This window comes from Sorex araneus, chromosome 2 (assembly GCF_027595985.1).
Source record: "Sorex araneus isolate mSorAra2 chromosome 2, mSorAra2.pri, whole genome shotgun sequence".
NCBI classification, from domain to species: Eukaryota; Metazoa; Chordata; class Mammalia; order Eulipotyphla; family Soricidae; genus Sorex; species Sorex araneus.
Window position 1 is genome coordinate 35,668,195 of NC_073303.1, and position 27,881 is coordinate 35,696,075.

The 27,881-nt window shown below is 45.5% G+C and overlaps 1 protein-coding gene across 1 annotated transcript; it reads left to right on the forward strand.

Moving 5' to 3' along the window:
• Positions 1–186: 186 nt before the first annotated feature.
• RAB11A (RAB11A, member RAS oncogene family) lies at positions 187–21,801 on the forward strand. The gene is made up of 5 exons (XM_004619626.2): positions 187–355; positions 5,446–5,641; positions 5,847–6,040; positions 7,200–7,280; positions 20,083–21,801. The coding sequence occupies exons 1-5, from the start codon at positions 316–318 to the stop codon at positions 20,220–20,222; spliced, it is 651 nt and encodes a 216-aa protein (XP_004619683.1). The 5' UTR covers positions 187–315; the 3' UTR covers positions 20,223–21,801.
• Positions 21,802–27,881: the final 6,080 nt, after the last annotated feature.

Consider the following 27,881-nt stretch of genomic DNA (forward strand, 5'->3'; position numbering starts at 1 on the left):
GCCCGCGAGAGACCCCCCCCCGAAAGGAGGCTGATCGTCTGGGCGTGTCGAGAGCAGAGAAGCCCCCGCTCTGGGCGGGGGTAGGCGGGGGAAGAGGGAAAGAGAGGCAGAGGGAGATAGGAGGGGCCCCGGCGGCCGGGCGGCTGGGCGGGGCGGGCGCCGGAAGTGCTTCCCGGCCGCCGGAAGTGACGCAGGGCAGGGCGGGGTTCTTCTCCCGGTCCGGCCGCTGACGCTCGGCGCTCGGCACCCCTGCAGCGACGGCCCCCGGACCCGCCGGCTCCGCTGCTGCTGCCGCCCCTGGGCACCCCGGCCGCGATGGGCACCCGCGACGACGAGTACGACTACCTCTTCAAAGGTGAGGCGGGCGGGGCCCGCGCCCGGGACCCCCGCGGCGGCCGCCCGTGCGGCGCGGCGGCCCGGCCTCCCCGGGCGGTCGGTGCTGCCGCCCGGCCCCGCGCCCGGCCCGGCCCGGCTCGGTCCGGCCCGGCGCTGCCCGGCCCCGCGCCCGGCCCGGCCCCGCTCCCCGGGCGGCCCGGCTGCGGATGGGCGGCGGCGCGCGCGGCAGGAAAGGTCGCGGCGCTGCCCCGGCTTCCTGGCGCCCGGCCGGGCCGCCGAGGGCGGGGTTTGCAGAGGGGCTCGCGGCGGCGCCCCGGGCCGGGACCCCGCGCCGGACCCCGCGCCCGGACCCCGCGCCCACCGCCCGCCGGGAGGCGTGGCCGGGCCCCGGGGACGCGCGGCGGGCGCAGGTGCGCCGAGCAGCATCGGCCCGCGGAGCAGCAAGTTCGGGGCGTCGGCCACGGGGCGGGGTCACTTCGGTGGGAGCCGGGGGACAGGTGCGGCCGTTCCTGCAGGCCAGTTCGGGGCCCCTGAGCGCGCCGCCCGGCGCCCCCCAGCCCCCGGCTCCAGCCCCCGCTCTGCCCGGGAAGAAAGTCCGGCGGACGGGCCGGCGGGGGCGGCCCTGCGAGTGGCTGCTTGGCCGTGCAGGGCCGGGTCCCCCGCTGGACTCGCCGCTGGCCCGGGTGGCCCAGCCGGTGCCAACCCCGGCACTGACCTAGGCCGCCGGCATCCGGGGCTTCATCTGCCTTGACCTTGGCCGGGTTGACCCTGCGCCTTCGGGAGGGTCGGTCCCACCTGTCAGAAATACGGGGGGGCGGGGGCGTCCACCCGCTGCGGACACGGGCTTTGGGCCCAGGCCCGGGCGGACGGTCCATCCCGCGGGTCAGCCGTCGAGCGGCCCGTTCTCTCGGGCCTCGGCCCCCGACCAGGGGAGCGTCCACCGGCCGTGCGCTCGTGGAGGCTGGGCCGGGCCGGGCCGGGGTGTTCCGGGGAGGGTGGCCCGCAGGTTCTGCCTCGGCGCTCCCCTCCGTGAGAGCGGCTACAGGATGTGAGTCACTGTTTCTCTTCTTACTCCAGTGCTCGCTCTCGAAGCCGATTCCGTAATTCATACGCACGCGTTTTAAAGCAGAGCAACAGTAACAATTTTGTGTTGCAGCCGTCGCGGGCCGCGCTCGGTCGCGGCCCGGGAGTCGGACCAAGGCCCTCGAGAGTGAAGGTGGCGTTGGGTTGTTCTGTTTCTGGTGTGTGGGCCACACCTGGCGGTGCTCCGCACTTACCCCTGACTCAGTGCTCGGGCATCACTCCGGCTCTGGGGGCTCAGTAAGGCGCCAGGGATCCCCCAGTTGCCACATACCAGGCTCTCACCGCCGTGCAATTGCTCTGTCCATGGAGGCATACATTTGAGTCGTATCGTATGGAGGGGTCCAAACGGGCACGTAGTCCGCGGAGAGCAGGACAGTGATGATGAAGTAGGGATTTGTTCTCGGACCATGAATCTTTCGTTAAGACCAAGTGGGAGATTTGGTAGGGGGGAATTTTCTTTTTGAACTTGGACTTTTTAATCCAGGAAATTTTAATCCTGTAAATGTTCATGTACAGTGTTGGGGATACATACGTGACGTGTCTGTCATGTTCCTGTTTACACACACTGGTAGACAGTCCAGTCTGGCACATTTTCTGGAAATATCTGGATTGCTTACAGCGTTTCCCAGTCTCATTCAAGATTGGTAGTAATTAGCCATCAGCTGATTGTCAGTGGAGGCACTCCTCGGAACTGTGCCGGCTCACATCTTGCTAGCTTTTCTTTCACAACTTCTGGTTGAGCAACTAATGTCTTGTGCTGAATCTGGAAAAACTTGTCCAGACTTCAGCCTTATTAAGTAATTTTATTTCAGGAATTTTTGGTGGGGTTAAGCTATGGGTAGCATTGAAATAATAGAAATAGCTTAAACTTCTGTTTACAAAATGTTCCAGAAGTTGTAATTTTTTTCTTCACATAATTTACAGGCCTGACTGATTTTTTTGTTTTGTTTTGTGGGCCACACCTAGCTGTGCTTAGGGCTTACTCCTGGCTCTGTGCTCAGGGATCACTCCCGGCTGGTCTTTGAGGACCGTGTGGGTGTCCCAATCCAAACCCGGTCAGCCACTTTCAAGGCAAGCACCCTACCTGCTTGTACTGTCTCTCTAGCTCCCTGATTGATTTGTTGGATTGTTTTGAACAGGTAAATTAGGTTGCAGGAAAGTATATAAAACTATAATTGAAGAGTGATTATTTAATAGATAATGAGTAATGCATTCCCCTCTTGCGGCATTTCGCAGCTCAATCTTTGATATAAAAAGTATTAGAGATGATACTGAAAATCCAGCAGTGACATGAACCAAATGGTAGTAGAGATTATTTTAGAAATCCTATCATTTATGATGTTACTTAATTTGTTTATATATGCACATACTGTAATGGCTATAAAGTTTACAGCATTTAAAGTAGAAGGACTTTTAGCCTAAGATATTAGTTATGGAAAAACGTAACTAGTTATGAAAAGTCTGCTTTCTGTGTTATAAATGTACCAATCTTTTTCTAATTAGAGAAACAATTTTGATTAGAAATTTAAGTTTGTGGGGCTGGAGCAATAGTTCAGTGGATAGGGCTTTTGCCTTGCATGCCGCTGGCCCTGGTTTGATTCCCGGCATCTCACATTGTCCCCCGAGCACTGCCAGATATAATTCCTGAGTGCAGAGCCAAGACTAACCCCTGAGCATTGCTTGGTGTGATCCAAAAAGGAAAAAAAAATTAAGTTTTGTGTCTGTGAACTTTTGTTTTCTTTTTCATAAAGGAAAGTATAAGCAAAACTTGATATACTAAGTTCCTTTCCTCCTAAGGGCTCTAGCTCAATAAAGAAAAAGTCTAGTCTCGCAACTTCCCTTATGTTTCTAGGTTTTGTTTGTTTTACTGAGCCTAAATGTAACCCCTTCTTGATTTGGCTTCTTGGTAACCAGAGAAGTAGCTTTTCTTACTGTGTCATTTCTTGGCACCTCCTTGGCATCCTTGTGCGTACTGAGCCAGTGTCTTCTAAAGTCCTTTAAATCCTTTTTAAAAATTAAAAAAAATTTTTTTTTTAAATCCTCTTAACAGGTTGCTCATCTGCATTCTGGCAACCTTTTCCATGCTGAATGGGTAGAACCTGGCAACCTCTTCCATGTTGAATTGATTCATGAGTCTTGAATTACTTCCAGATAAGGATGTATTTTAATGTTCAGATAAATGGGTGTTCCAGAGGGGGGAGAAAATGCCCTTTACTATCTTTATGACCTCACAGACATTTGAGGTTGGGGAGATAATGTGGTCTTTAAACTGGAGGTCAGAGGAGAGAACCCAAAACTAGAATTTTTGTGGAAAGGAGGGTGTAAGTCTGTTTATTTTCCTCTTCTTGATACCATTTATTTGTTTGTTTGGTTTTGGGCCACACCCAGAGATGTTTAGGTCTTACTCCCAGGTTCTGCCCTCCGGGATCACTCCTGGCTGCTCCTCGACTATTTGATTGGCTACAGGCAAGGCCAGCACCCTCCCCCTGTCTTATCACTCAGGCCCCAGTTTATTTGTTTTCTGTCACTCTAGATGCCTTGGGGCTTTGGTGTTGGGAGGTTTCTTGAGCTGAAATTCAGGTCCCTAGTTAATAATAACTCTGACAGGAAGTGGGATTTGACCCATTGTGGTTGTGGACCTGGGGAATAGAATAGCCACTTTCCTATCAAGTCAGAAGTATGGTGTGTTTTTTGTCTTGTTTTGTTTTATTACTTTCTTGTCCTTAACATCTCTGGTATCCAAAGTCAGTCATCTCTGCAATAGCTGTATCTGCCCCAAAACCTTCAGTGCCTCTAATTGACTTTATAGTTAGAAACAACTACTGCTGCATGAAATTGCTGCTGTCTGGGTATTTCCTGCTGAATCAGCTGGTGGAGGAAGCCAGAAAGATATGCATTTGATAATGTTCTCTCCCAGGCTGTCAGAGGCCAGCTTTGTGTCCACTCTCATGATGGGAGGAGTGCAGAATGGACTCTCCTGCCCACTGACTCCCTCCACTCCTGTCACCAAGCCTTGGTATTCCTGCTGTTTGCTTCTCTTGTCCTGGTGTCTAGGGCTGAAGCAATAGCACAGCAGGTAGGGCGTTTGCCTTGTACACAGCCGATCCAGGTTCGATTCTTCCACCCCTCTCAGAGAGTCCAGCAAGCTACCAAGAGTATCTTGCCCACACGGCAGAGCCTGGCAAGCTACCTGTGGCATATTCGATATGCCAAAAACAGTAACAAGTCTCACAGTGGAGACGTTACTGGTGCCCACTCAAGCAAATCAATGAACAATGGGATGACAGTGACAGTGACAGTCCTGGTGTCTAAATCAGTTAGCTAGGAGGAACATGAAGCTTTAAGAGTCCAACAGTAGAAATATTTTTTGGTTTTTGGGGGTATACCTTGCAATGCTTGGGCTACTCTGGGCTCTGCTCTCACGGATCACTCCTGGGGTGCTCTGGGGACCATATGTGGTACCAGGGATCAAACCTGGCTTGACCGTCTGTAACACAAGCACTCTGGCCCTTCTCTAGCTCATGTTTTGCAAAACTGTGAACTCGTTTTGTCCTTTAAATCCAGGTAGAAATTCTCTCAAGCATTTAACTGCTTGTTTTGCTATTGTTTTTAAAATTTAAAGTCTTTTATCATGGGTTAAAAAAAAATTACAGAATTGCATGTTGGACAGACTAGGGATGTAGCTCAGTGGCAGGGCAGGTGTCATGCATGTTTGGGAACCCAGGTTCAACCTCCCGCCCACCACACTCACAGGCTGAATGTTCAAAGTACCGTATTTGTGCCAAGCCGACTGTGTGAAAGTCATGCAGGTAGAAACAGGTTACAGATTATAAACTGGGTTTATTGATTTGTAATAGGAAAAGAATGTGGGCTGCCTGCCTCTCCATCCCGCTCTCGGCTTCTGCTTTGGAGAAATTAGGCGTCCTGTCTCTGGAGAAATTAGGCGTCCTGTCTCGTTCTAAAGCCTCAGTGGTAATCTGAATGTGTTTAGCTCATTCTCCTGATGGTAATTTTTTGCCTTTCTAGTTGTCCTTATTGGAGACTCTGGTGTCGGGAAGAGTAATCTCCTTTCTCGATTTACTCGGAATGAATTTAATCTTGAAAGCAAGAGCACCATTGGAGTAGAGTTCGCAACAAGGAGCATCCAGGTCGACGGGAAGACAATAAAGGCGCAGATCTGGGACACGGCCGGGCAGGAGCGGTACAGAGCCATAACGTCAGCGTGAGTGCCCGCCTCCCCGGGCTGGGCGGCCGCATCGCACAGGCCCCGGGCTTTGCTGCGGGGATGGGGCTTCCCCAGCCCTTTTGTTAGTGCCCGTGTTAGGACTTTTGACATTTATAAGATGAACTATCCTGCTCGTTGTTTCTGCTGTCTGCTTCCTTCTTGTGGTTGATTGCTAATTGCCAAATAATGTTTCTGTTTTCAGATACTATCGTGGAGCTGTAGGTGCCTTACTGGTGTATGATATTGCTAAACATCTCACATACGAAAACGTCGAGCGATGGCTGAAGGAGTTGAGAGATCATGCCGACAGCAACATCGTCATCATGCTCGTGGGCAACAAGAGTGACCTGCGTCATCTCAGGGCAGTTCCCACCGACGAGGCCAGAGCCTTTGCAGGTGAGTGATGGGAACCCCGTGGTATCACAGTGTTTGCGGTGGCCTCCTGGTTCCATAACCTTAAATATTCATAGTAATCAGGGTTCCACTCCCAGTCATACTTGACCAACTGGCCTGGGTGGTTCAGTGTGAGGGCCTGGTAGTAATGTGGCAGTGCTTGGGGCCTGTAGTGCCACAGCTGGCCGTGTTCTGGGACCCCCAGGGCTACGTCTGGTGGTGCTCAGGGGCCCTGCGATGCCAGGGATTGAACTTGGGTCCTTGTGCATGCAAGGCATAGGCCCCTACACTGTGCCAGCCCCTCAATACCCTCTTAATGAAGGTGATCAGTCAGCAAGTATGGCTTTGGAAATCCCTGCTGGCCCTGGCTCTTTTCATGAAACTGCTAATATTGCATATAAACTGCTAAGAGTTGAATATCCTTTCCTATTTTTCTTTCCCTTTGAAAAGAGGGTAGATGCAAATCTATCCATTTATGTTATATTCTGTCTCCCATGTGTCTCGTGTCTCATGAGGCTGCTCCTTGTAGGACTGAAAAGTTGTGGCTCAGGGTTGCAGTCACCTTGGACTCTGTGACGTTGTGGCTTCTTCGAGCATCTTCCTGTCTCCTGCCCCTTCTGGGTAGGGTAGCCAACCAGAACGCCACCGTGTGCATTCTCAGTGACCTTCACTAGCAAGGACACTGCCAGTAAAATGTCCTCAAATAGTCTTTTAGTTTTCCCAGACAAGAAGCTCCAGGGAATGGACTAGATGGGAATTTGGGAATTTCACTACAGTTGGACACTGGGCTTGCTGCCGGCCCTCCCAGCACTGGAGCCAGCAGAAGCCCCACCCCAAAAGGGGTTGGGAGTTGGTTTTTTTCTTTCCCTTTGTTGTTTTTTTGGTCTTTTTGGGTCAAACCCGGCAATGCTTAGGGGTTACTCCTGGCTCTGCATCCAGGAATTATTCCTGGTGGTGTTTGGGGGATCATATGGGATGGTAGGGATTGAACCCACGTTGGCCACATGCAAGGCAAATGCCCTACCCGCTGTCCTATGGCTCCAGCCCCAAGGGGGTGGGAATTGGGAGTTCTTAGAAAAGTCTGCTTTCCTCTGAAGGTTTGATTACTTCTCATTCCTGTATTGACATTTGACATGACGGAAGATTTTGTATATCTTCACAGAAAAGAATGGTTTGTCATTTATTGAGACATCTGCTCTAGACTCTACAAATGTAGAAGCTGCTTTTCAGACAATACTTACAGGTAAGAGATATTTCCTGATTCTACTAGTGGGAATTGGAGGTTTTAGGGGAGATTTAACCAAATTAATCAGCAGAGTACACAGTGCATCATGCTGAGACTAGTGATCACTTGTGACTTGTTATTACAAGGGCTGTATTTTATTAAATTGATTGCAGCCTTGTTGCGCTTTTATTATTCTGATTCGTCTGCTGTGTGGTGGAAAAATATATTCTGAAAATAATTTGTTGGGACTAGAGACATAGCAAGGAGTAAAGGCCCTTGCATGTGGCCGACCCTGGTTCCATCCCCAGCACCTCGTAATGTGCCCTGAGCACCTCCAGGAGTGAGGCCCGAACAGCATCAGGTGGGGCGCCCTCAGACCCCAGTAATTTTTTTAATTTTATGCTTTGTCATAAGCACAAAATAATATTCAAGTGTGCCTTCATAAGATACTATTCTCCTGGCTATGAAATGATATTAATGCTCTTTGCAGTTCAGTAAGGAAAAGGCTTTTGTGGCCGAAAGAGAGCAGGTTGAGCATGTATTTAGGAGGGGAGCCCTGATTTTGGTCCCTGTTACCACATGGCCCTCGGGCACCCCGGGACCCGACCCTCGGCTGGGAAGAAGCCTCTCAGCACAAAAGAAAAGACCTCTTAGTTCTGAGGTGTTAGTTAAGGAGAGCTGTATTCTTGACAACAGGCTTGCTCTTCAGCTGTGTTCCCTCTCGAACACCCACCTCTCCTAGCTTGTCTGTTTCTTCTTTGCTTTTTTCCTGTGTACGCTCTTGAACACATACTTCTTCCTTTCTGTTCCCTTCCATCTTTCTAAGTTTCAATTAAAATTAACTTGCTTCACCTTCCCCAAAAGATTTACACACAAAAAAAGCAAAATTCGTCCCTGATTATCACTGGCAGAGGTGACCTCTGGAGAAAATCAGCCATGGATTACTTGTAGGAAACCTAAAGAAGTGAGAGGAAGGAGCAAGGTTTGCTGCTCTGGAATGTGGCTTTGCAGGCTAGGTCAGCATCGGCCAGAAGGCATTTGCCTTTATCAGACAGCCCATCTGTGAGTGCTGGTGTTTAAGTACTTGGGACCTTTGGAGCCCCAGGTGGCCTTGTGCTGTGCGGGGTGGGGCGAGGGAGGGGTGTTACTTCCTGAGTAGCTGCTCGAAGGGGACCACTGGGCAAACTTTGGGAAACCTCCTGCTCCGGAGGAGTTTGCACGCACAGCACGGCCTCACACGCTGTTCCAAAAAGTCTCTGGGTAAAGAGTTCCGTAGTTACCGCATTGGTCCCTTTGATGCCCCCCAGGCCTGTGAGGCCCTTATCCCCAGTGTGGGGGATCACGGCCCCTTCCTCACCCCCAAAGTCCACATGAGGCAGATGGTCAAATGAGTTTTCAATTGTAATGTGACATGATTTCTTTCTTTTTTTTTTTTTTTTTTGCATCACACCTGGTGATGCTCAGGGCTGACTCCTGACTCAGGAATCACAGAAGTTAGAGCACCAGAAGGCGGTGCTTTAACCCTATTGGCTTCATGCAAGACAAACACCCCACGGGCTGTACTATTACTCTGGCGTCCTGCTTTTTTGTGTGTGTGTGACAAGATTTTTATTCTTTATATACACTTGTTAACTGGAGCCATAGCACAGCAGGTAGGGCGTTTGCCTTGTACGTGGCCGACCCAGGTTCGATTCCTCTGTCCCTCTCGGAGAGCCTGGCAAGCTACCTGCGGCCTATTCAATATGCCAATAACAGTAACAAGAAGTCTCACTTGGAGACGTTACTGGTGCCCACTTGAACAAATCAATGAACAATGGGAAGACAGTGCTACAGTGCTATATACACTTGTATTTGTGGAAAACAGATAATTTATTTATTTATTTATTTTTTTGCTTTGTGGGTCACCCCTGGCAGTGCACAGGGGTTACTCCTGGCTCTGCACTCAATCACCCCTGGCAGTGTTCAGAGGACCATATGGGATGCTGGGAATCTTACCCAGGTCGGCCGTGTGCAAGGCAAACTCCCTACCTGCTGTACTATTGCTCCAGCCCCGATAATTTTCTTTTTGCTGTTTATTTTATTGAAATCATGTTGGGAGTGAAACTAGGGTTTAAGATTTTGTATTTGAAAGCCTGGGTTTTAGTTCCCCTTCCTCCGTTTTCTGTTAGATCTATAAGATGAGGCTAGTGACTTTCTGGGGCTTTCTTCTTTGTGTGCTTTTGGGGCCACATCTAGTGATACTCAGCAGCGCCTCCTGTATCATGGAGAGCGGAGATGGGTCTGTGCTGAGCATACTAGACATCCCTCAGCCCCCGTAGGCCTTAATTTCTTTATTCTTTTGTTTTTAGGCCACACCCAGCAGTGCCCAGGGACTATTCCTGGCTTGGTGCTTGGGGGCCCCTCAGAGAGACCTTGAGGTGCAGGGGATATGACACAGGACTCCAGCTATCTCCCCGACCCTAAGCTTTAATTTTTTTTTTTTTTTTTTTTTTGCTTTTTGGGTCACACCCGGCAATGCACAGGGGTTACCTCCTGGCTTTGTACTCAGGAGTTACTCCTGGCGGTGCTCAGGGGACCATATGGGATGCTGGGAATCAAACCCGGATTGGCCGCCTGCAAGGCAAACGCCCTACCCACTGTGCTATTGCTCCAGCCCCTTTTCTTTTTTTTCTTTTTCTTTTTTTTTTTGTATTTTGTTTTGGGGCTGGTGATGCTTAGGGTTTACTTCTGGCATTGCTCGGAGACCATATGAACCCGGATCAGCCAGTTGGGAGGCAAGCATTCTACCCGTTGTATTATCGCTCTAGCCCAGCCCTAAAGTTCTTTATAAATTTTAGATATGATTTGGAGTTTCAGTATTTTATTTTTGAGGCGGTTTATATCTATAGTTGTGATATGTCAGTATGATATGATATCACTGTCACTGTCATCCCATTGCTCATCCATTTGCTGAGCAGACACCAGTAACGTCTGCATTGTGAGACTTCTTGTTACTGTTTTTGGCATATCGAATATGCCACGGGTAGCTTGCCAGGCTCTGCCGTGTGGGTGAGATACTCTTGGTAGCTTGCCGGGCTCTATCACTTGGAGGTTTTTTCCTCTCTGAAATTTCAGCCCTGTAAGGGGCTGGAGACAGCTCCATTGTCCCCTGAGCAGTGCTGGGAGTAGCCCGACACGAAACAAATCGTTATGACACTGTATTTTTACTTTTTATTTATTACTGTGCTCCCTACTTGTAACTAAAGTCACTGTACCTCCTGATTCTTACATTATTAGTATTGTTTGTTTGTTTCGGGGCCACACCAGTTATTCCCAGGGCTGACTCCTGGCTCTGTGCTCAGGCATCACTCTTGGTGGGCTCAGGGGACCATGTGGGGTGCTCGGACTAACCTGGGTCAGCCGCGTGCACGGTAGATGTCCTGCCTGCTATACTGTCTCTCTGGCCCACATGACAGGTTGTCTTAAAAGTGAGTGAGGGGTCAGAGAATACAGCAGGTAAGTCACTTGCCTTGCTGATGGCGAACCTGGGTTTATTTTGTTTTTTGAGGCCAATCCAGCAATGCTCAGGGCTTTCCCCTAGTCAGCATTCAGGAATTACTCCTGGAGGGCTTGGGGGCCCATATTGGGGGCCTAGGATCGAACTCTAGCCAAGCAGCATGCAAGGCAAGCCTTGCTGTGCTGTATCGCTTTGGTCCCTCACCCGGGTTTGATACCAGCACCCCATACAGTCCCCCAGGCCCTGCCAGGAGTAATCCTGGATTGCGGAACCAGGAATAGGTCCTGAGCACCATCAGGTGTAGCCCAAAAGACAAAGGAAAAGGGAAAGAAAAGGGAGTGGGGAAAGTGAGTTCAAAGTTCTGGGGAAATAATTGAGCAGGCAGAAGCACAGGGAGGGACCTTGGATTTGATTTCTGACTCTTCCTGGCCTGGAGTGACAGCCAAGCAACTGGCCTCCCACCCCATAGCATCTCCAGGTGTGGTTCAGGGGTCTGATCCTCAGCCCCGCTCTGGGGGCTGTGCATGCACAGCTCAGAGGGGAAAGTTACGTATTACGTGTTAAAGGGCTCGTAGCAGTATCTCAGGACCTTCCTCACGTGAAAACTTGAGTCAGTCGTTTTTGCTTGAATGTATGTCTGTATTTTAATCTGTCAAACGCTCCCTTGGACTTTGGCTCCTTATGTTCTCAATTTCCAGCTCATTTACTTTGGAGAAGCTGGTTTTATTGGGGGGGGCTGCCTCCCCCATGGTTTCAGGTACCCGGGGGGTCTCCTGCCAGTACTGAGCCAGCTGGGTGGTCCGGAGGCAGTGTGTGGGCCCAGTGGCTCTGCAGCCACCAAGGAGACCCTAGCAGCACTCCGGCGCCTCCACGGCTCCACACGGGGTTGGGTGTGAGCTGTCCCAGGGACCAACTGGGCTTCTGATGGGCACATGTCCCCAGGCCCCTGGGCCATTTGTTTGGATATAGCAGAGGGTGAGGCCAGATCTTGTTTCCTGGGCCATTGACTACCGCATGCTCCATTTTGTGTGACTGAACTCCATCCATGAGAACATGTCCCCCGCAGTAAGCACTGACTGGTACAGACGTAGTGCCACGCTGGCCTTTGAGATCATGTGGTTAGTTCCCGTGAATTTCACGTTAGGTTGAACTGTCGTTACTGCTTAACTGATACTGCTTACTAGCAGATGAGATGTCAAATTCACTCACTCACTTTTTCTTCATATTCACTTCCTCATCTTCCTGAATAAATCTCAGCCAGTCTGTGGGATCAGAGGTCACCACCAATGGCAGCAGACATCTGTGTTGTTTTGCAAGTGTTAGGATGTTTGTTCTGGAATTTTCCTCTCTATTCCAGTTGGGAGTGTTCAAACAGGAAAGAGAACTGTAATCTCATGAAAGTTAATTCTACCATAAATGTTAATAGTATTAAGGGAGCAGTTGGTTGTGTTTTGATGTTACTGAGGAAAAGAACAGCTTTGGGATTTTTTTATTGGGAGGGGACACATCCGGCAGTGCTCAGGGCTCACTTCTGGCTCTGCACTCGGGTCACTTCTGATGGGGCTCAGCTGACTGTATCTGGTGCTGGGGATCGAACCCAAGTTGAGAGCATGCAAGGCTCTACCAGCTGTACTATCACTTTGGCCCAGTGTTTTGAATTTTAAGTATCCCCAGTTATGTGCTGAAAAATTTCTACATTGTTACTTGAAAATTGATTCTGTTAACTTTTAGAACAGAGCCATAGCATCTCTGATTTCTGTGAAATTTTTTTTAAGGTTGCTCTGTTTTTTAAATTTTATTTTTATAAAGTTCACAGCAGTTTATTACATTTGATATTTCAACACCAATCCCACCACCATTACACCTTTCCATCACCATTATTTCAAAATTTCCCATCACCATCTAAGCCTACCCCAGAAGCAGATGCTAAATATTTTATTTTGTATTGCTTGTTATGAATAACCCACTAAAAATGATCAAGCTGGGAGTGTCCAAACAGGAACACTTTTTTCCTTAGAGGAAATCGAGTGAAAATTGTTGTATCTCACCGTGGAGCCATTAAGCCCCTGTATAAGAGATCACTAACATATTATTACAGGTGTGCTAATCCATACATAACGTGCAAATACATATATTTTTTATCAAGATTGGTTGCCTTCTACCTTACACCCCATCAAATGTGGTGTGCTACTTTTGATACATCAGTGACCAAGTAGGAGGTGTCGCACAGCGAGAAGGCGACCGTGCACTCCAGGAGTCCTAAAATTTTAAATAGGGTGCTGGAGCTGGAGTTAAAGTGTTTTACTGGATGGTGCTTTGGGGTCATCTCTGCAGTGTGTTGCTCTGTTCCAGGATTTATTTGTGAGTCTCTAGATCATGGCCATTAATGAGCTTTCCGTAATTTGATGTTTAGCTTTACAATATCATTTTGCTCATGGTAGTTTTTAAGAGGTATGTTTGATAGATCTCTAGGCATGTGCATTTCCAAATCCACATGCATGTATTGAATCCACAATGATCCAATTTTAAAAAATCTAATCGCATACACACTGAATACAGGCTTCTCCAGAGAGGAAATAAGGAAACAAAGAAATAGACACAAGCAAGCGAGACGCATGTTCAAGGGTGATCACGGACCTAAAGACTATTTTTGGGGCTGGAGCGATAGCACAGCGGGTAGGGCATTTGCCTTGCATGTGGCCGACCTGGGTTCGATTCCCAGCATCCCATATGGTCCCCTGAGCACTGCCAGAAGTAATTCCTGAGTGCAGAGCCTGTGTAACCCCTGTGCATCGCCGGGTGTGACCCAAAAAGAAAAAAAAACTAATTTTTAAAAAGACTCTTTTTACAAGTTTACTCAGGGATGTTCTTAAATCCCTAATTTCCATGGTTTGTTTTGTTTTTTAACTTTGGAATTTTGGCAGTGTCACAGTTGAAGTTTGTAATAATAATTGTGCAAGGAATTTGCCAGCACCCTTTGTTCAGATTCAAATGTTGATCAGAATTTGCTCTACATCTTTCTCCTCTCTAAATCTGTCACTTTTGGGTGGTCTCACTTCACAGTGACTGGTAGAGTTAGTGTCTCATAAGCCTAAAACTTTGACGCATGTATTTCCTAAAGGCATTTTCTTTCAGAACTGTGTCGCCACCTGGTAATGTGCCACTCAATCTGAGCTTACTCAAGCCTGGCACTTAGAGCATCGTTGGTGTTCGGCCTCACACCAGTAATAAATAATAAACTTTGTTAGTTATTGCAGTTACCGATTTTTCAGTTAAAGCCTGGGATCTCATCAGACATTGCATTCAGTTGTATCTTTCTGGTCTGCTCAGATTTGGACATAGTGAAAAGTGAACGTAGAGGAATTTGGCATATCATATTTGGTTCTAAATGAGAACATGCTTTTGGAAGAAGAAATTATCTGTAATCTCGTTTAGCAAGTTCCCGTTTTGTCCCCTCACCTGTGTAAATAGCTCACTAATCTGAGACTGCCTCATAGGTATCACCCTTCCTTTTTTTTCCCTTCTAAAGTTTGTTTTTTCATACAACATACCCAATCACTAGAGACATTACATTTTTTTAAATTTTGTTTTTTATAAAGTTGTTTGCAGTGATTACATTTAATATTCAAACACCAATCCCACCACCATATTTCAGATATTTCCATCCCAAACCCCAGACCCTGTCCCCAAAGCGGAACCGAAATAATTTATTTTGTATTGTTTGTTTTGAATAACCCACTAAAAAATGATGCAAAAAGGTTTCTTAGAGGAAAGTGTGTGAAGATTGTTATATTTCACCCCGGAGCCATTAAGCCCTCCTATAAGAGATTAGTAACATGTTAAAAGTTGAGCCTTGTGTGCTTATATATACATATACTTCCATAAATATATTTCCCCCTAAGATTAGTTGCTATCTACTTTGAGCCCAATCAGATGTGGTATGATGCTCTGATATATTAGTGCTGTAAAGTATGAGATGTTGTGGCTGCACGGTGCAGGAATAAATTGACTCATGTATGAGGCTCGTGTGAGCGTGTGGAGAGCACGGGGTTGGTTTAGTGCTGGAGGTTTTCAGCTGCTGGGGCTGGCTACGTTGAGGTGGGGAGGGGACATTACGTTTTTGTTGACCCTCACAGTGCCTATTCTATCCAAAAGAAAATTTTTCTAATTTTCTGACCAGCACTTTTACTTTACTGCCTTACTGGCACTTTCATTAGTGGTCATCTCTTTCAGGGTTAGAGCAGATGTAGCAGCAATCCATTTCTGCAAAAAAGTATGCAGTGCTTGCAGGCATCACAATACTGCTCAAATTTCTTGCTTTGTAATGAAATGTCTTTAATAATTTACCTTTCTCTTTTCTCTCAGAACTGCTTTTCTCTCTCCCAGTATTTATTTTTCTTTCTTTTTTTTTGTTGTTTTTTTTTGTTTTTTTCTTTTTGCTTTTCCCAGTATTTTTCATGTAAAAACCTACAAAATAATTTTTAATAAGTTTTGTTCTCTGTCTCTCTTTTGTTTTGGAATCAGTGATGCTCTTGGCTCTGCACTCAGGAGTCACTCCTGATAGTGCTGTGGGATGCCAAGGATCAAACCAGGCTCGATTGCGTGCAAGGCAAACACCCTACCTGTTGTACTATTGATCCAGCCCTTATTTTGGTTCTTTTAGCTTAAATCTCCAATGCATTTTGAAAGTTAAAGAAAGAACCCTTTAGTTTGGAATTACAGTGAAAACATAATCTAAAGAATGGATGATGTAGAGGTTTTTTTTGTTTGTTTGTTTTGGCTTTTGGCTTTCTGGGTCTCGCCCAGTGATGCTCAGGGGTTACTCCTGGTTCTGCACCCAGAAATTATTCCTGGCAGTGCTCGGGGAACCATATGGAATTCCGGGAAACAAACTCAGCTTGGCCACAAGCAAGGCAAAAGTTCTATCTTCCAAGGGCTCCAGCCCCTGTTGTTGGTTTTTGTTTGTTTGTTTGTTTGTTTGTTTGTTTGTTTTTGGTGGGCCGCCCTTACTCAACAGTGCTCAGGGGTTACTCCTTGAAGTCCTCAGGGGACCACATGGGGTGCTGGGGATGGGACCAGGTTGGCAGCCCCCCGTCCTCTTGCTCTGCCCCCAGATAACTCTCCTTACCCTTGCACACTCCCTTCCTTTTCTCTGAGAAGAGTCCAAGGTTTTTATAGTCATTTTAACTGCTAGTTCGCAGCCTTTCTTTACTGTTGCTAATTTAAATAACAATTTAAATCACTAACAACCTCAAACATGAAAGTTTTAGTGACTCTTCCCCAGTCAACAAAGTTAAATCTTAAGGTCGATTGACTTGTTGTGTTAGTTTATATAGACATTTAACTATGGCCTGCAGTTCAGCTTTAGGGATATTCTAAATATGGAGACAGTTAATTCAGCAAGTATGTTTTCTTCACCTTTTTTATATGGGGGCCCAACCAAGTGGTGCTCAGGGCTTACTTTTGGCTTCTGGTGGTGCTCAGGGGACCAACCAACTATTTAAACATTGGCAATACTCTATATTAGTTGAGAAATACTCAACTTTTCTGTCTTTTTTCCACAGTTCAGATTAGAATCTAAATGATGTTTATATGTTGTAGTTGGTTATTATATTCTTTGGACACTTTTTAAAAATAAGATTCCAGGGGCCAGAGAGAGAGTACAGTGGGTGCTTGCCTTTCATGCGTCTGACGTGATTTGGTCCCTGGAACCTCAGAGCATCCACGCGGGTAGGAGTCCTGCTGTGGGAAACTGAACACAGCTGGGGGTTGCCCCAAATCAGAAATTTTTTTTTTTATAAAATAGAACTTCGTTTTCTCTTTCTTATTCCATAACTTTTATATTTTAAAACACTTCAAATATGACAATTAAAATTAACACATCCATGTGTTCTTCACTTAGAATCACCAGTTATTTATATTTTTATACTTGGTTTATTTCTACACATATATGTACACATATATTGCTACAAACATGTATAATAAGTGTATACCTTTTCCTGCCCAAGCCGTTACTGGTCTATCTTTGGAAAATTTATTGTAGACTTGGCATTTGAGCATTTTATCTCCTAAATGAGGCATTTTTCATAATCAATACATCATATTCAGTAAATTGATGTTTATAGTGTATTATGTGCGGTTTATATTCAGGTTTCTCCAAGTTTACTAATCATGATGTATAAGTACTTGGTTTTGCATTTTAAATCAAGGATAGCTGCCGACCACTTGAGATAATGGCTAATGAGCCAAGTAATTGGAATGTATTTCTGCTTACAGATTAATTGAAATTTATAATCATTTATGTGGGGGTGGGGCTGGAGCGATAGCACAGTGAGTAGGGCGTTTGCTTTGCACACGACCAACCTGGGTTTGATTCCTCCGCCCCCTCGGAAAGCCCAGCAAGCTACCGAGAGTATCTCTCCCGCACGGCAGAGCCTGGCAGGCTACCCATGTCATATTCGATATGCCAAGAACAGTAACAAGTCTCACAATGGAGACGTTACTGGTGCCCACTTGAGCAAATCGATGAGCAACGGGACGACAGTGCTACAGTGATAGGTGGGGGTGTCCCCAGACCTGGCAGTACTTAGAGCTCACTCCTGGCTCTGCATTCAGGGATCATTCCTCATGGGGCTCGGGGTACTATATGGGTGCTGGGATTGAGTCTGTGGTGTCTGCATCCAAGGCGAAATGCTTTACGTGTCGTACTATTGCTCTGGCCCCAATATCTACAGGTTTTGGTTTTTGTTTTTCCCAACTCCCCAGTGGTAATTATGGGCACTTGACTGGTGGTCAGTGCTGGGCCCAAGGGTGCTGTACTGCTCCGGCCCCGTGGTGCTGGGGACCACCAGACCCACCCTGGTGTGCTCAGGCCCCTCCAGCGCCACACTTGGCAATGTGGGGGCCTCTGGGAGCACACCAGGAAGTGCCTAAAGACTGGCATGCTGGGGGTTGAACCTGGCTCAGAATAGGCATCAGTTTCTTTTCTTTTTTCTTTTTGTTCTGGGCCACACCTGGTGATGTTCAGGAATTACTTCTGGCTCTGCACTAATGAATTACTCCTGGTGGGCACGCAGGATCATGTGGGATGCGGGAATTGAACCCAGTGCAAGGCAGACAGACACCTTCCCTCCTGGACTGTCGTGCCCGCCTCTGTATTTACTTATTATTTAGTGTTAGGTTGCACTCTGTTATGTTTTGGCCACATCCAGCAGTGTGTAGGGCTCAGGGGTTGCACGTGGCTGTGCCCACAGGGACCAGATGAGGTGCTTGGGATTAAATACACGCCATATATACACACTCATTAAGCTATTTTCAGGCTTTACCCTATTTTTTGAAACTGTTTCATGACAACTTCCTTGATTTATTTCTTTGGTTGGTTTTTTTTTTGGGGGGGGTGTTGCCTGGAAGCAACCCCTGTGTCTCTGCTCTGACAACTCTCTCTTTTTTAAACTATACGAAATTCTTCAGCCAGTACAGACCAGGACATACATATTTTGAACATACATATTCTGTAACCAGATGACTTGATTTCACTTTCGTGTTACAGGTGGGTCTCCTCCCACAGTTAGCTGTTTGATTTCCAGCCTTTGGGCCTCAGTGCCAGTGTCTGGGGGTACTGTCCAGCGAGAGCTCCTTGGACCTGCACCCAGCCTGGAGGAGTGCTGGCCACGCTGGCCTTATCTTACTGTTCCCTACTGATAAATGCTCTGTGTGTGTGTGTGTGTGTGTGTGTGTGTGTGTGTGTGTGTGTGTTTCGGGGGAGGGGGGGTTCTGTTTGTTTTTACTTTGGGGCCCCACCTGGCATGCTCAGGGGTTGCTCCTAGCTCTGCACCCAAGAATGACACCTAGCGGGCTCTGCGGAACATTTGGGATGCTGGGGATCAGACCCTGGTCGGCTGTATCAAAGCAAGGGTTCTTCCCTCGGTAGCATCGATCTGTCCCCAATAAATGCATTTTAAACTGTTTTGACAGGGATTCAGAGAGTTTATCTTGCATAGCCTGTCATAACAGTAAGAATAGTATGCCAGCCTGTCCCAGGGTACGGCCTGCGGAATGATAAATTCTTCTGAATAGAAGGAAGTGCTTTGAGGCAGTGCAACTTACGACCAAATGTGTTTAAAACACCATAGAGGAATCTGGAAACATTAATTATACAGCTAGGTATTTATGAACCCCCAACTGTGTTACATGCATGATGTACAGCAGTGAATTTGGTAACTCAGTTTTTCTTGCCAGTGGGAGAGTCGCCACAGTTAGTGGGCCTTTAGGCAGGGGACCGCCACACCAGAGTTCAGACAGCCCTGGGCCACTTCCGGCTCTTCCTGGCTCATTGGGCCAAGTAGTTGCGTGCTGGTACCCAAGGGTGTGGTGCTTCTGGACCCTGGGGGCTTGGGGACCACCAGAACAACCCGTGTGGCACCAGCGCCACACTCAGCAGTACTGGGTGATTTAATGTGGTGCCAGGATTGACAAGGGTTGGGACAGGGGACCCATACCACAGCGCCACAGCCCTGGACCTGTTTCTCTGGCCTCTAGAATTAGGTGTTTTTTTGTTCACGTATTTTTTTCCAGGGAGACAAAATTGTTTTTATGAAAGAAATGTAGGGAGGATGTGTGAGGGGACTAAGAGAGAACACAGGCTTCTCCAGAGTGGAAACAGCAGAGGACAGAAAGAAATGTGTCCAAGAGAGAGCATGGACATGGAGAAAAGCCTGTGCAGTTAGTTTTGAGAAGTATCCTCAGCTGCCTGTTTCGAGTAATTATGTAATTATTATTTACTTCAGTTTAGGAAGCAATGATAAACTCATCTTTTCTAAGAGGCCTGGTGTTTGAAATAAAAAAGTTATAAAAGATATTTAAAAAATTACAAAAGATATTTTAAAAAGTTGTGCTTTTTCCTATTTAACTGTCAAGTAAAATAAAGTGACCAGTTGTGCAGGTTATGTTTTTACTTGTTTTGGTATACTGTCAATATATGAAGTTGTGGGTTTCGGGTTTTTTGTTGCTACAGATAAAGTACTCATAGTTCAATTTATATTTAAGCCAAAAAAAATGCAGTCTCTTTAAACACAGTGTATTTAATTGACTGATGAACTTTTCCCGCAGACAAGAAAACATTTTTGTTTCTCTTACCTTGAGAGAAATTGTTGATATGATCTGTTGACTCTAATCAAGTGACTGCTTGAAAATAGTTGTCTTTTTTTTTTTTTTTCCATTTTGTTCACTCAGTTTAATAGTCTTTCCTGTAAGTCTATATCTCTGTGTTCTGTGAAACTATGGAGGACTCTCTTCAATTGAACATTGCTTTTTTTCCTCTCTCAGAGATATACCGCATTGTTTCCCAGAAGCAAATGTCAGACAGGCGTGAGAATGACATGTCTCCAAGCAACAACGTGGTCCCCATCCACGTGCCACCGACCACTGAGAACAAGCCAAAGGTTCAGTGCTGTCAGAACATATAGAGTCTCACTCCCCCTGCAAGGCTGTGTATAGTTCATTTCCCAGGTCTGAGATTTAAATATATTTGTAATTCTTGTGGTCACTTTGTGTTTTATTACTTCCTCATACTTATGAATTTTTCCATGTCTTAAGTCTTGATTTTAGCTTTATAAAAATTATCCTCTGTCCCAAACGACTGCAGCTTTTTTTTTTTTTGTTATGGCTTCACTAGCCTTAGTTTAATAAACTGAGTGTTTGGATTCCTTTATCATTGTTTACTTCCCACTGTGGGCGCCTGTCCCACCATAGTACCTGATCACTTGAAGCTCAGACCTGTCCGGTCTTGATCAAATCAAACTAAGATGGCTTTAGAAATAAGCTATTATTTTGCCACAGAGCAACTTACAATTAATACACTCTACTCTTTAGTGCAGATCTAAGAATTGCCCTATAAAAACATAAGAATTTTGAGAGCTTGACAATTTTTCCATTATTTTGGAAGTCAATTTCTAAAATGCCTTAATAGGGTTAGGTAGCTTAGTAAATTTTGTTTTGTAATTTCTGTAAGCATCAGAGTTGATTAGCGAGGGGGCACCTTTCTGGGCAAGAATTACCTTAATTCACAAAAGATCTGTTACGGTTTCAGTCACTGCCTGGTTATGGGGCCGTATCTTCAGCTGCTGCCTGGTAGGCTGGGAGCTGAGAGACAGGTGGGATTCCGTCCGAGGGGCCTCTCTCCAGTGATCAGGCAGCCAAAGTCATTTACCTTATCTAACTCCCAGCAGTAGATTATGTGGCATTTTATTGCCCGGGCAATAACTCATTTAGTGCTCTAGTATCAAATTGTTCATTTTGACTTAAAACCTTCCAGTAAATGAAGTGCAACCTAGTTTTATTACCATATCCACCAGCAGGCATGGATAATTATTTTAACAATGCTAATTTTTGAGTTTTGCAGCATATTATGGAATAGGATTAGTTAAATATCTGGTTTCAGTGTATCCGAAGAATGTGGTGAAAGGTTAATTTCTGGTCAACTGGTATCATAGGCATGTATTCTTTCAGTATGTACAACGAAATAGTTCCTTGAGTTTAAATAGAATGCATTTAGGCATTGTATAAAACTGAAGTAGTTTTCCTCCACTACCTTATTGAAATCAATGGAGCAATCAGTTTCTCATACAGAAATGTACACACTAATACTTAGTTTACTTTCTTGTCGATAATATTAAGCACTTACTCTGTAGTGTTCTGAAAGTTGTGTCCGCTGAAGTGATGCTATTCAGATGGTGGAGTATCCCAAAAATACCTGTGTGTGTGGGCTTGCATAGATGACTATGTTCCATAGTTAATCTTCTGTCTGTGGCGGTGCTCATGACGTGTGTGGGTGGGGCATGCACTGAAGGCATTGCTGTGCTGTCATTTTGGTTTTCTTCTGTAGCCATTTTATTATTTTAGTGTATTGGTTATTGAAGATACTATTTGTAAACTGCTACTTTGTATTTTATGCATGCTCTGTAACTTGATTTTTTTCTTTCTTTTTTTTTTTTTAGTTATTTGGAATATATTCATATTCTAATAAACAGTTATAGGGGGACTGTTCTTTATGTTGTGAGATGCCATTTTTCCTTAAAGTGCTTTGGCTACAGTCTTGGAATATTTAAATCTGATAAGAACATAGGTCCTTGCATTTCGTAGTAAATAATTGAATTTGAAGGATCATCACGTGAATCCAACTCTGAATTTAGGCATGGAATTAAATTCTTTTTGGAAGAGTATTACTCAAAATATTAGGGAAATAATTTCCTTGCTAAAAATTGTTTTCAGATGTAAGAAGAGCCTGTCACCTGTCTGCTCAACATTGATAACTTTTTTAACTTGGTGATTTAAGAGAAGTTTAAGAGCAGTAAATAGAAGTTAGTGCTTTGACAATAATGCGATTTTGAACATTTACAGAATTTGACTTGACCTTGGGCATGGATCTTTGGAGCATTCCCAGAGACCTTGAGTAGTTAGAAATGACTGATTGCATTTCAGCAAGTATCTCCGTTCCTCTAGATTCCTAAGAGACAAACTGAAATTAAAAAAAAAAAATAGAAACATTAAGTTTTCAAATATTACCATTTCAGGCTTTAGGCAGCTTGGAGTATTTTGCAGCTTGACCTAGCTTTCATTTTTTATAGTCAAGTTTACATTATACTTATTATTTATTATGTAGATTTGACTATAAAACATGTTGTGATTTTATTTTTTCTCATTATATTTGCTACTTTTGCAGTCGCTCTACAAAATTCTACCCCCCAAAATAGGTGCTAGCCACTCACTTGGTCACTTAGGCCACGTAAGTTTTGGAAAGTTAGACTTCTTAAGAATTTGGATTTCTCATCAGAGCTAGTCATACACATTTCATCAGTGGGAAAGTGCACATCTTAATTTTTGCCTTTAGTGGCACATATTTACAAAATACACGTAACCTCTCAGTGATTTGGGCTTTTCTGATCATTTCTTCCAAAACAGTTTGGCCAGCACCCGAAACAATACTTAAGAAACTAGGTCGATAATTAAGAGAGGAACCTAGGGGTTAAGGTACTTTCCTCGCACGGGGCCAGCCCTGTTTCGATCCTTGGCACTGCACACAGGCCCACGAGATTCCCCTCAGATTAGCCCGTAACAGTAGAGTCAGGAGTAAGCCCTGAGCACACCCGGGCGAGCCCAGGGCCACTCCTCCACTCCTATCCAGTCTGTGCGATTAGGCTAAGAAATTATTTCAGCCTGTTACAATTTATGGACTGTTCTCATTGTATGAGGAGAAAAGTGGGCACTGGTTAGTGTGCAAAAAGCATCCAAGACTTAAGATGAAATAATGGTTTTGATAAGGATAGTACATGAAATCTCTTCCCTGGAAACTGAACCATGACGAACATGAAGGGTTCCCGTCACACATCGCTCTGTGGATTCATGCGATGGGCTGCAGGTGTTGCGCCCCGGGCCCATGCTTCACACGGATCAAGCCCCGCGTCCATTGCTGGCCCCCAGAGCAGCGGGCACTGATTTTTGTTCTCTGGGTTGGGGTCATGGTTGGTGCTCACTCCTCTCTGAGCTGTGACAGGTTGCCAGTTTCTGCTCACTTTACAGTGTGACAAACTGGAGGCGTCCTTCTCTTAAAGAACATTGATGCTTCTCAAACTGTAGTAGGCTGACAGCCGTGAAGTAGTACAAAATGTGTGAAGTCATGAAAACTATCATGTGAGAAGTCATTGGAGAGGTCGTTTCAGTGGAGAAAGAATATTGGAAAGAGGAGAAAGAATATTTGAAAGAGTGTTGCATTCTAAGTGTATCTTAGAAAAATAAGGTGGGTCTTGTGAGTTGGGAGAGCAGGTCTGAGTTAGAGCACTCTCAGCGGGCCCTGCGTCTGCTGATCATACCCGGGACCTGTGAGCCTTACGTTCTTCCAGTTACGAGCGGGGCTGGGTTCAGACATTTCTGGGATCCCTGCAGCTCAAATTGAGAAAATTTATGAATGTTTTCTCTGCAGGTACCAAAGGCAATTTATTATGCATTCTAATTCCAATTTAAGTTTAATAAGTAAGTATAAAAACTCAGGTATACACTTTGCAAGATATTGTGGTCTTAGAACTTGATGAGAATACTATACTATAGTTTTTATCTTATTTAAAGGGTTAATACCTTTAAGATAAAAACTTTCAGAATATTTGCAGAATGACTGTACATGTAGCAATATGCACCAGATACGCTCTGTGTATCGAGAGGAAGGAATAGGACATGCTGTGTCAGCTGTAAAGTGAGACCTGCTCATTTTCTGATTAACTATTCTGCTAGCATTTACTCTGTATGTAAGATATATTCATTCCTGGGATAGAGAATTTTAAAAAAATGTTTTGATTTTTAAAAATTTTATCTCCAAAAGGAAAAGTTGCATATAGTTGTCTATCCAGTGGCATTAATAGGTAAATTCAAGTGGACAGATTTACATATTCCCACACTTTAAAAAGCTTTTTCTGGCTGTTATTCATTGATTATTAATAGTCCTAATATCATTTGAATGGGCTGGAGTGATAGCACAGCGGGTAGGGCATTTGGCTTGCACGCAACCGATCCAGGTTTGATTCCTCTATCCCTCTCAGAGAGCCCGATAAGCTACCAAGAGTATCCTGCCTGCACGGCAGAGCCTGGTATGCTACCTGTGGTGTATTCGATATGCCAAAAACAGTAACAAGTCTCACAATGGAGACGTTAACTGGTGCCTGCTCAAGCAAATCAATGAGCCACGGGATGACAGTGATTTAGTGATACAGTGATTATTTGAATTTCCTTATTTGTGAATAATCATTATACAGGTGTCATATAGATTAGCTATTAACAAGTTACCAGAACCACTAGTTACCAGAACTCATGGCAGTGAAAAATAGGAGCCAATAGGATTTTTTTTTTTCTCTTTTGGGTCAAGTCCTGGCTCTGCACTCAGGAATTACTCCTGGCAGTACTCAGGGGACCAAATGGGATGCTGGGGATTGAACCCAGGTTGGCTACATGCAAGGCAAACGCCCTATTCCTGGACTATTGCTCTAGCCTAGAATCCTTCTCTATGTTTGTTATCAGTGGAGCTCAAACTTGCTCGAAACTACAAAATCTCAGATTCTTTTATCCTCATTACTGTAATTTCTGCTTTTGGCATCCATTTCCTGCCAACACCCCCGGTCTCTGAGCAGATACCATTGTTGCAGATAGATAATTCTAGGAAGTGGTGTGATTCCTTACCTTTCCTTTAGAACTCGCTGGACTGGAATATGACAAGTTGATCTGAGTTTCTGCCCACACACCACATGGCCTGAGCACCTCCATCGGGGAAGCACTGCATCCCGGGGCATCCTGAGGCTCTGCCAACCAGGTGGCTGAGGTTGTTGGGAATTCCTTCAGAATCCCTTGAACACAACTTGAAGGAGCCGCCTCCCCCAGCCCTCCCCCCGACACACACACTTCAAAGGCCAAAACAAACCCAAGAAACCAAAACCCAGAAACTAATCAAAACTCATGAACTTGCTCATCATTGTGCCAAAACTTTTCTTTGCTTTTTGGGTCACACACGGCGATGCACAGGGGTTAGTTACTCCTGGCTCTGCACTCAGGAATTACCCCTGACAGTGCTCAGGGGACCATATGGGATGCTGGGAATCGAACCCAGGTTGGCTATGTGCAAGGCAAACACCCTACCTGCCGTGCTATTGCTCCAGCACCGCCAAAACTTTTCATGGTGTGAGCATCGCATTAGAGAAGGCTGTGTTTGGGACTGGTCTGGGGGTCCAAGGCAGCAGCACCCTTTCCACAGGTTACTGCTGATGTGAGTCAGCTCCCTTAGGTTTCAACAGCTTTTGGTTTGGGTTAGACCGCTGCTCAGTTTTTCTGACTTTGCAGGTCAGGGAAGATTGAGCACCAGGGGCCTTCACTTTCCCCCCATCCTGTGCAGTTAATACATTCTTAGAAGATTCACAAGGCTAGGAACATCCTTCGTTCAAATCTATTCCAAATATTGTAGCCCTCTCCCCCGACACACACAGATAAGGAGTATCTATCCCTCACTGCTATTTGGAAAGAAGTGTAAAAGAGCCCGGAGGCTAATTCTACAATTCATTGTGTTTAGCTTGGGAGAAAATTTGCTGACAGGCTGAACTTTATTTTGGGGCCACACCCTGTGCTGCTTAGGAGGCTTACTGCTGGCAAACTCAGGGTACAATGTGGGGTACTGGGGATCTAACCGAGGTTGACTGCATGCAAGGCAAGCGCCCTACTATCTCTCCAACCCCTGCAAACATTTTTTTTTTTGGCTTTTTGGGTCACACCCGGCGATGCTCAGGGCTGACTCCTGGCTCTGCACTCAGGAATCACTCCTGGCGGTGCTCGGGGGACCATATGGGATGCTGGGAATCGAACCCTGGTCAGGCTGCGTGCAAGGCAAACGCCCTACCCGCTGTGCTATCGCTCTAACCCCCACCTGCAAACATTTTTTAAATTACAAATTCTGTAGTGGGACAGAGCTCACTCCTGCAGCCTACTTGGGTTATGTCCTTGCACTACATGGTCCACCAAGCTGGTGGGAGTGCCCCTGAGTATGCACACACTAGGTACAGTTCTCAAAACCAAAGGAGATAGGTAGAATTACAGTGATGAGAATGTGGATGTTTATAACATTTAACAGTTACATAGATGCATAAATAATCTGAAGCTTTTTCAGATGGGTGGATGGAGTCCTTATGTATCCATCCACCCATCTGAAAAAGCATTTCCATCTTCTTTTGTCACATGCCAATGAAATGGCCTCTTCAACCTGTGTTCCTTCTGATTAGATGAATGATTTGAAAAATACTTTTTTTTTTTTTTAAGAATCTTCAATTGTCACGCCATTGAGTTCGATATTTTCATGCAACCTGAAGGTTTTTATGACACTGTAGGATAGTGTTCCGGGCCTCATCCATTCATTTTTATACTAGTCTCAGCAAATAGGTTTTAGTCTCTAACTCTCACCCTTTTAAAACTATTTTTTAATAGAATTTTAGGGTCTTGTTGACACTCGGTATGTGACTAGGATTCACTGCAGTGCTGATCCTACCACCAAAAAAGGGGACCCAGAGAGAGTACAGCGGGCAGGGCCTTTGCTTTGCATGCAGCCAACCTGAGTTTGATCCCCAGCACCCCAGAAGGTCCCCCAACCTTGCCAGGAGCAATCCCTGTGCACAGAAACACAAACTCAAAAAGACCACAAGGCTAAGTGTGGTCTTACCAACTCTGTAATTAACCTGAATTCATTATAAACACAAACTCATTCCCCTCACCCCTCTTTTCTTTTTCTCTGATAACCACCATAGTTTTCACTGCGTAGGAGCCTTAGAACTTATAGTATAGTATAGCCTTATAGTATGACATAGGGGCCTTAGTGTGTAGTTTTCACTGTAGAAGCCTTATAGTAGCACTGTCGTCCCATTGTTCATCAATTTGCTCAAGCAGGCACCAGTAACGTCTCCATTATGAGACTTGTTACTGTTTCTGGCATATCGAATACACCATGGGTAGCTTGCCAGGCTCTGCCGTGTGGGCGGGATACTCTCAGTAGCTTGCCGGGCTCTCCAAGAGTTTATAATATAGTATAGCCTTATAGTATAGCATAGGGGCCTAGATCATAGTTTTCTTTGTGTAGGAGCCGTAGAGTAGAGCTTTATGGTGTAGCACAGCCTTAGAGTATGGCATAGGGGCCTTATAGTTTTAACTGTCTAGGAGCCTTCTGGAGCCTTAGAGCTCTCTTTGATTGTATCTTGTCTTTCACTGAGATTTCAAGCCCCATTCTTTGAGAATGGTTTGTGACTAACATTTTCTCTGAGTCTGAATCTCTAACAGACTTGTAGTATTCTTGATCATACATTTTCTTGCATGGGAATAAATTGAGTATCATCTAAGTTATGAGAACTGGTAAGTCGAAAGGTTGACCTTAAATATGAGGATTATATAGAAACCTTTGAAATTACAAGGGAATTTGTAACACCACTGAAATGCGTTCTTAAGCTAGTTTTCAACGTTCATGTTTAAAATTTTTTATTTTTTTTATTGCTTCAAAAATCATGGCATCTGTGTTTCATTATAAAATTCATCCTTTGCAGTTAGGTCGGAAGGTT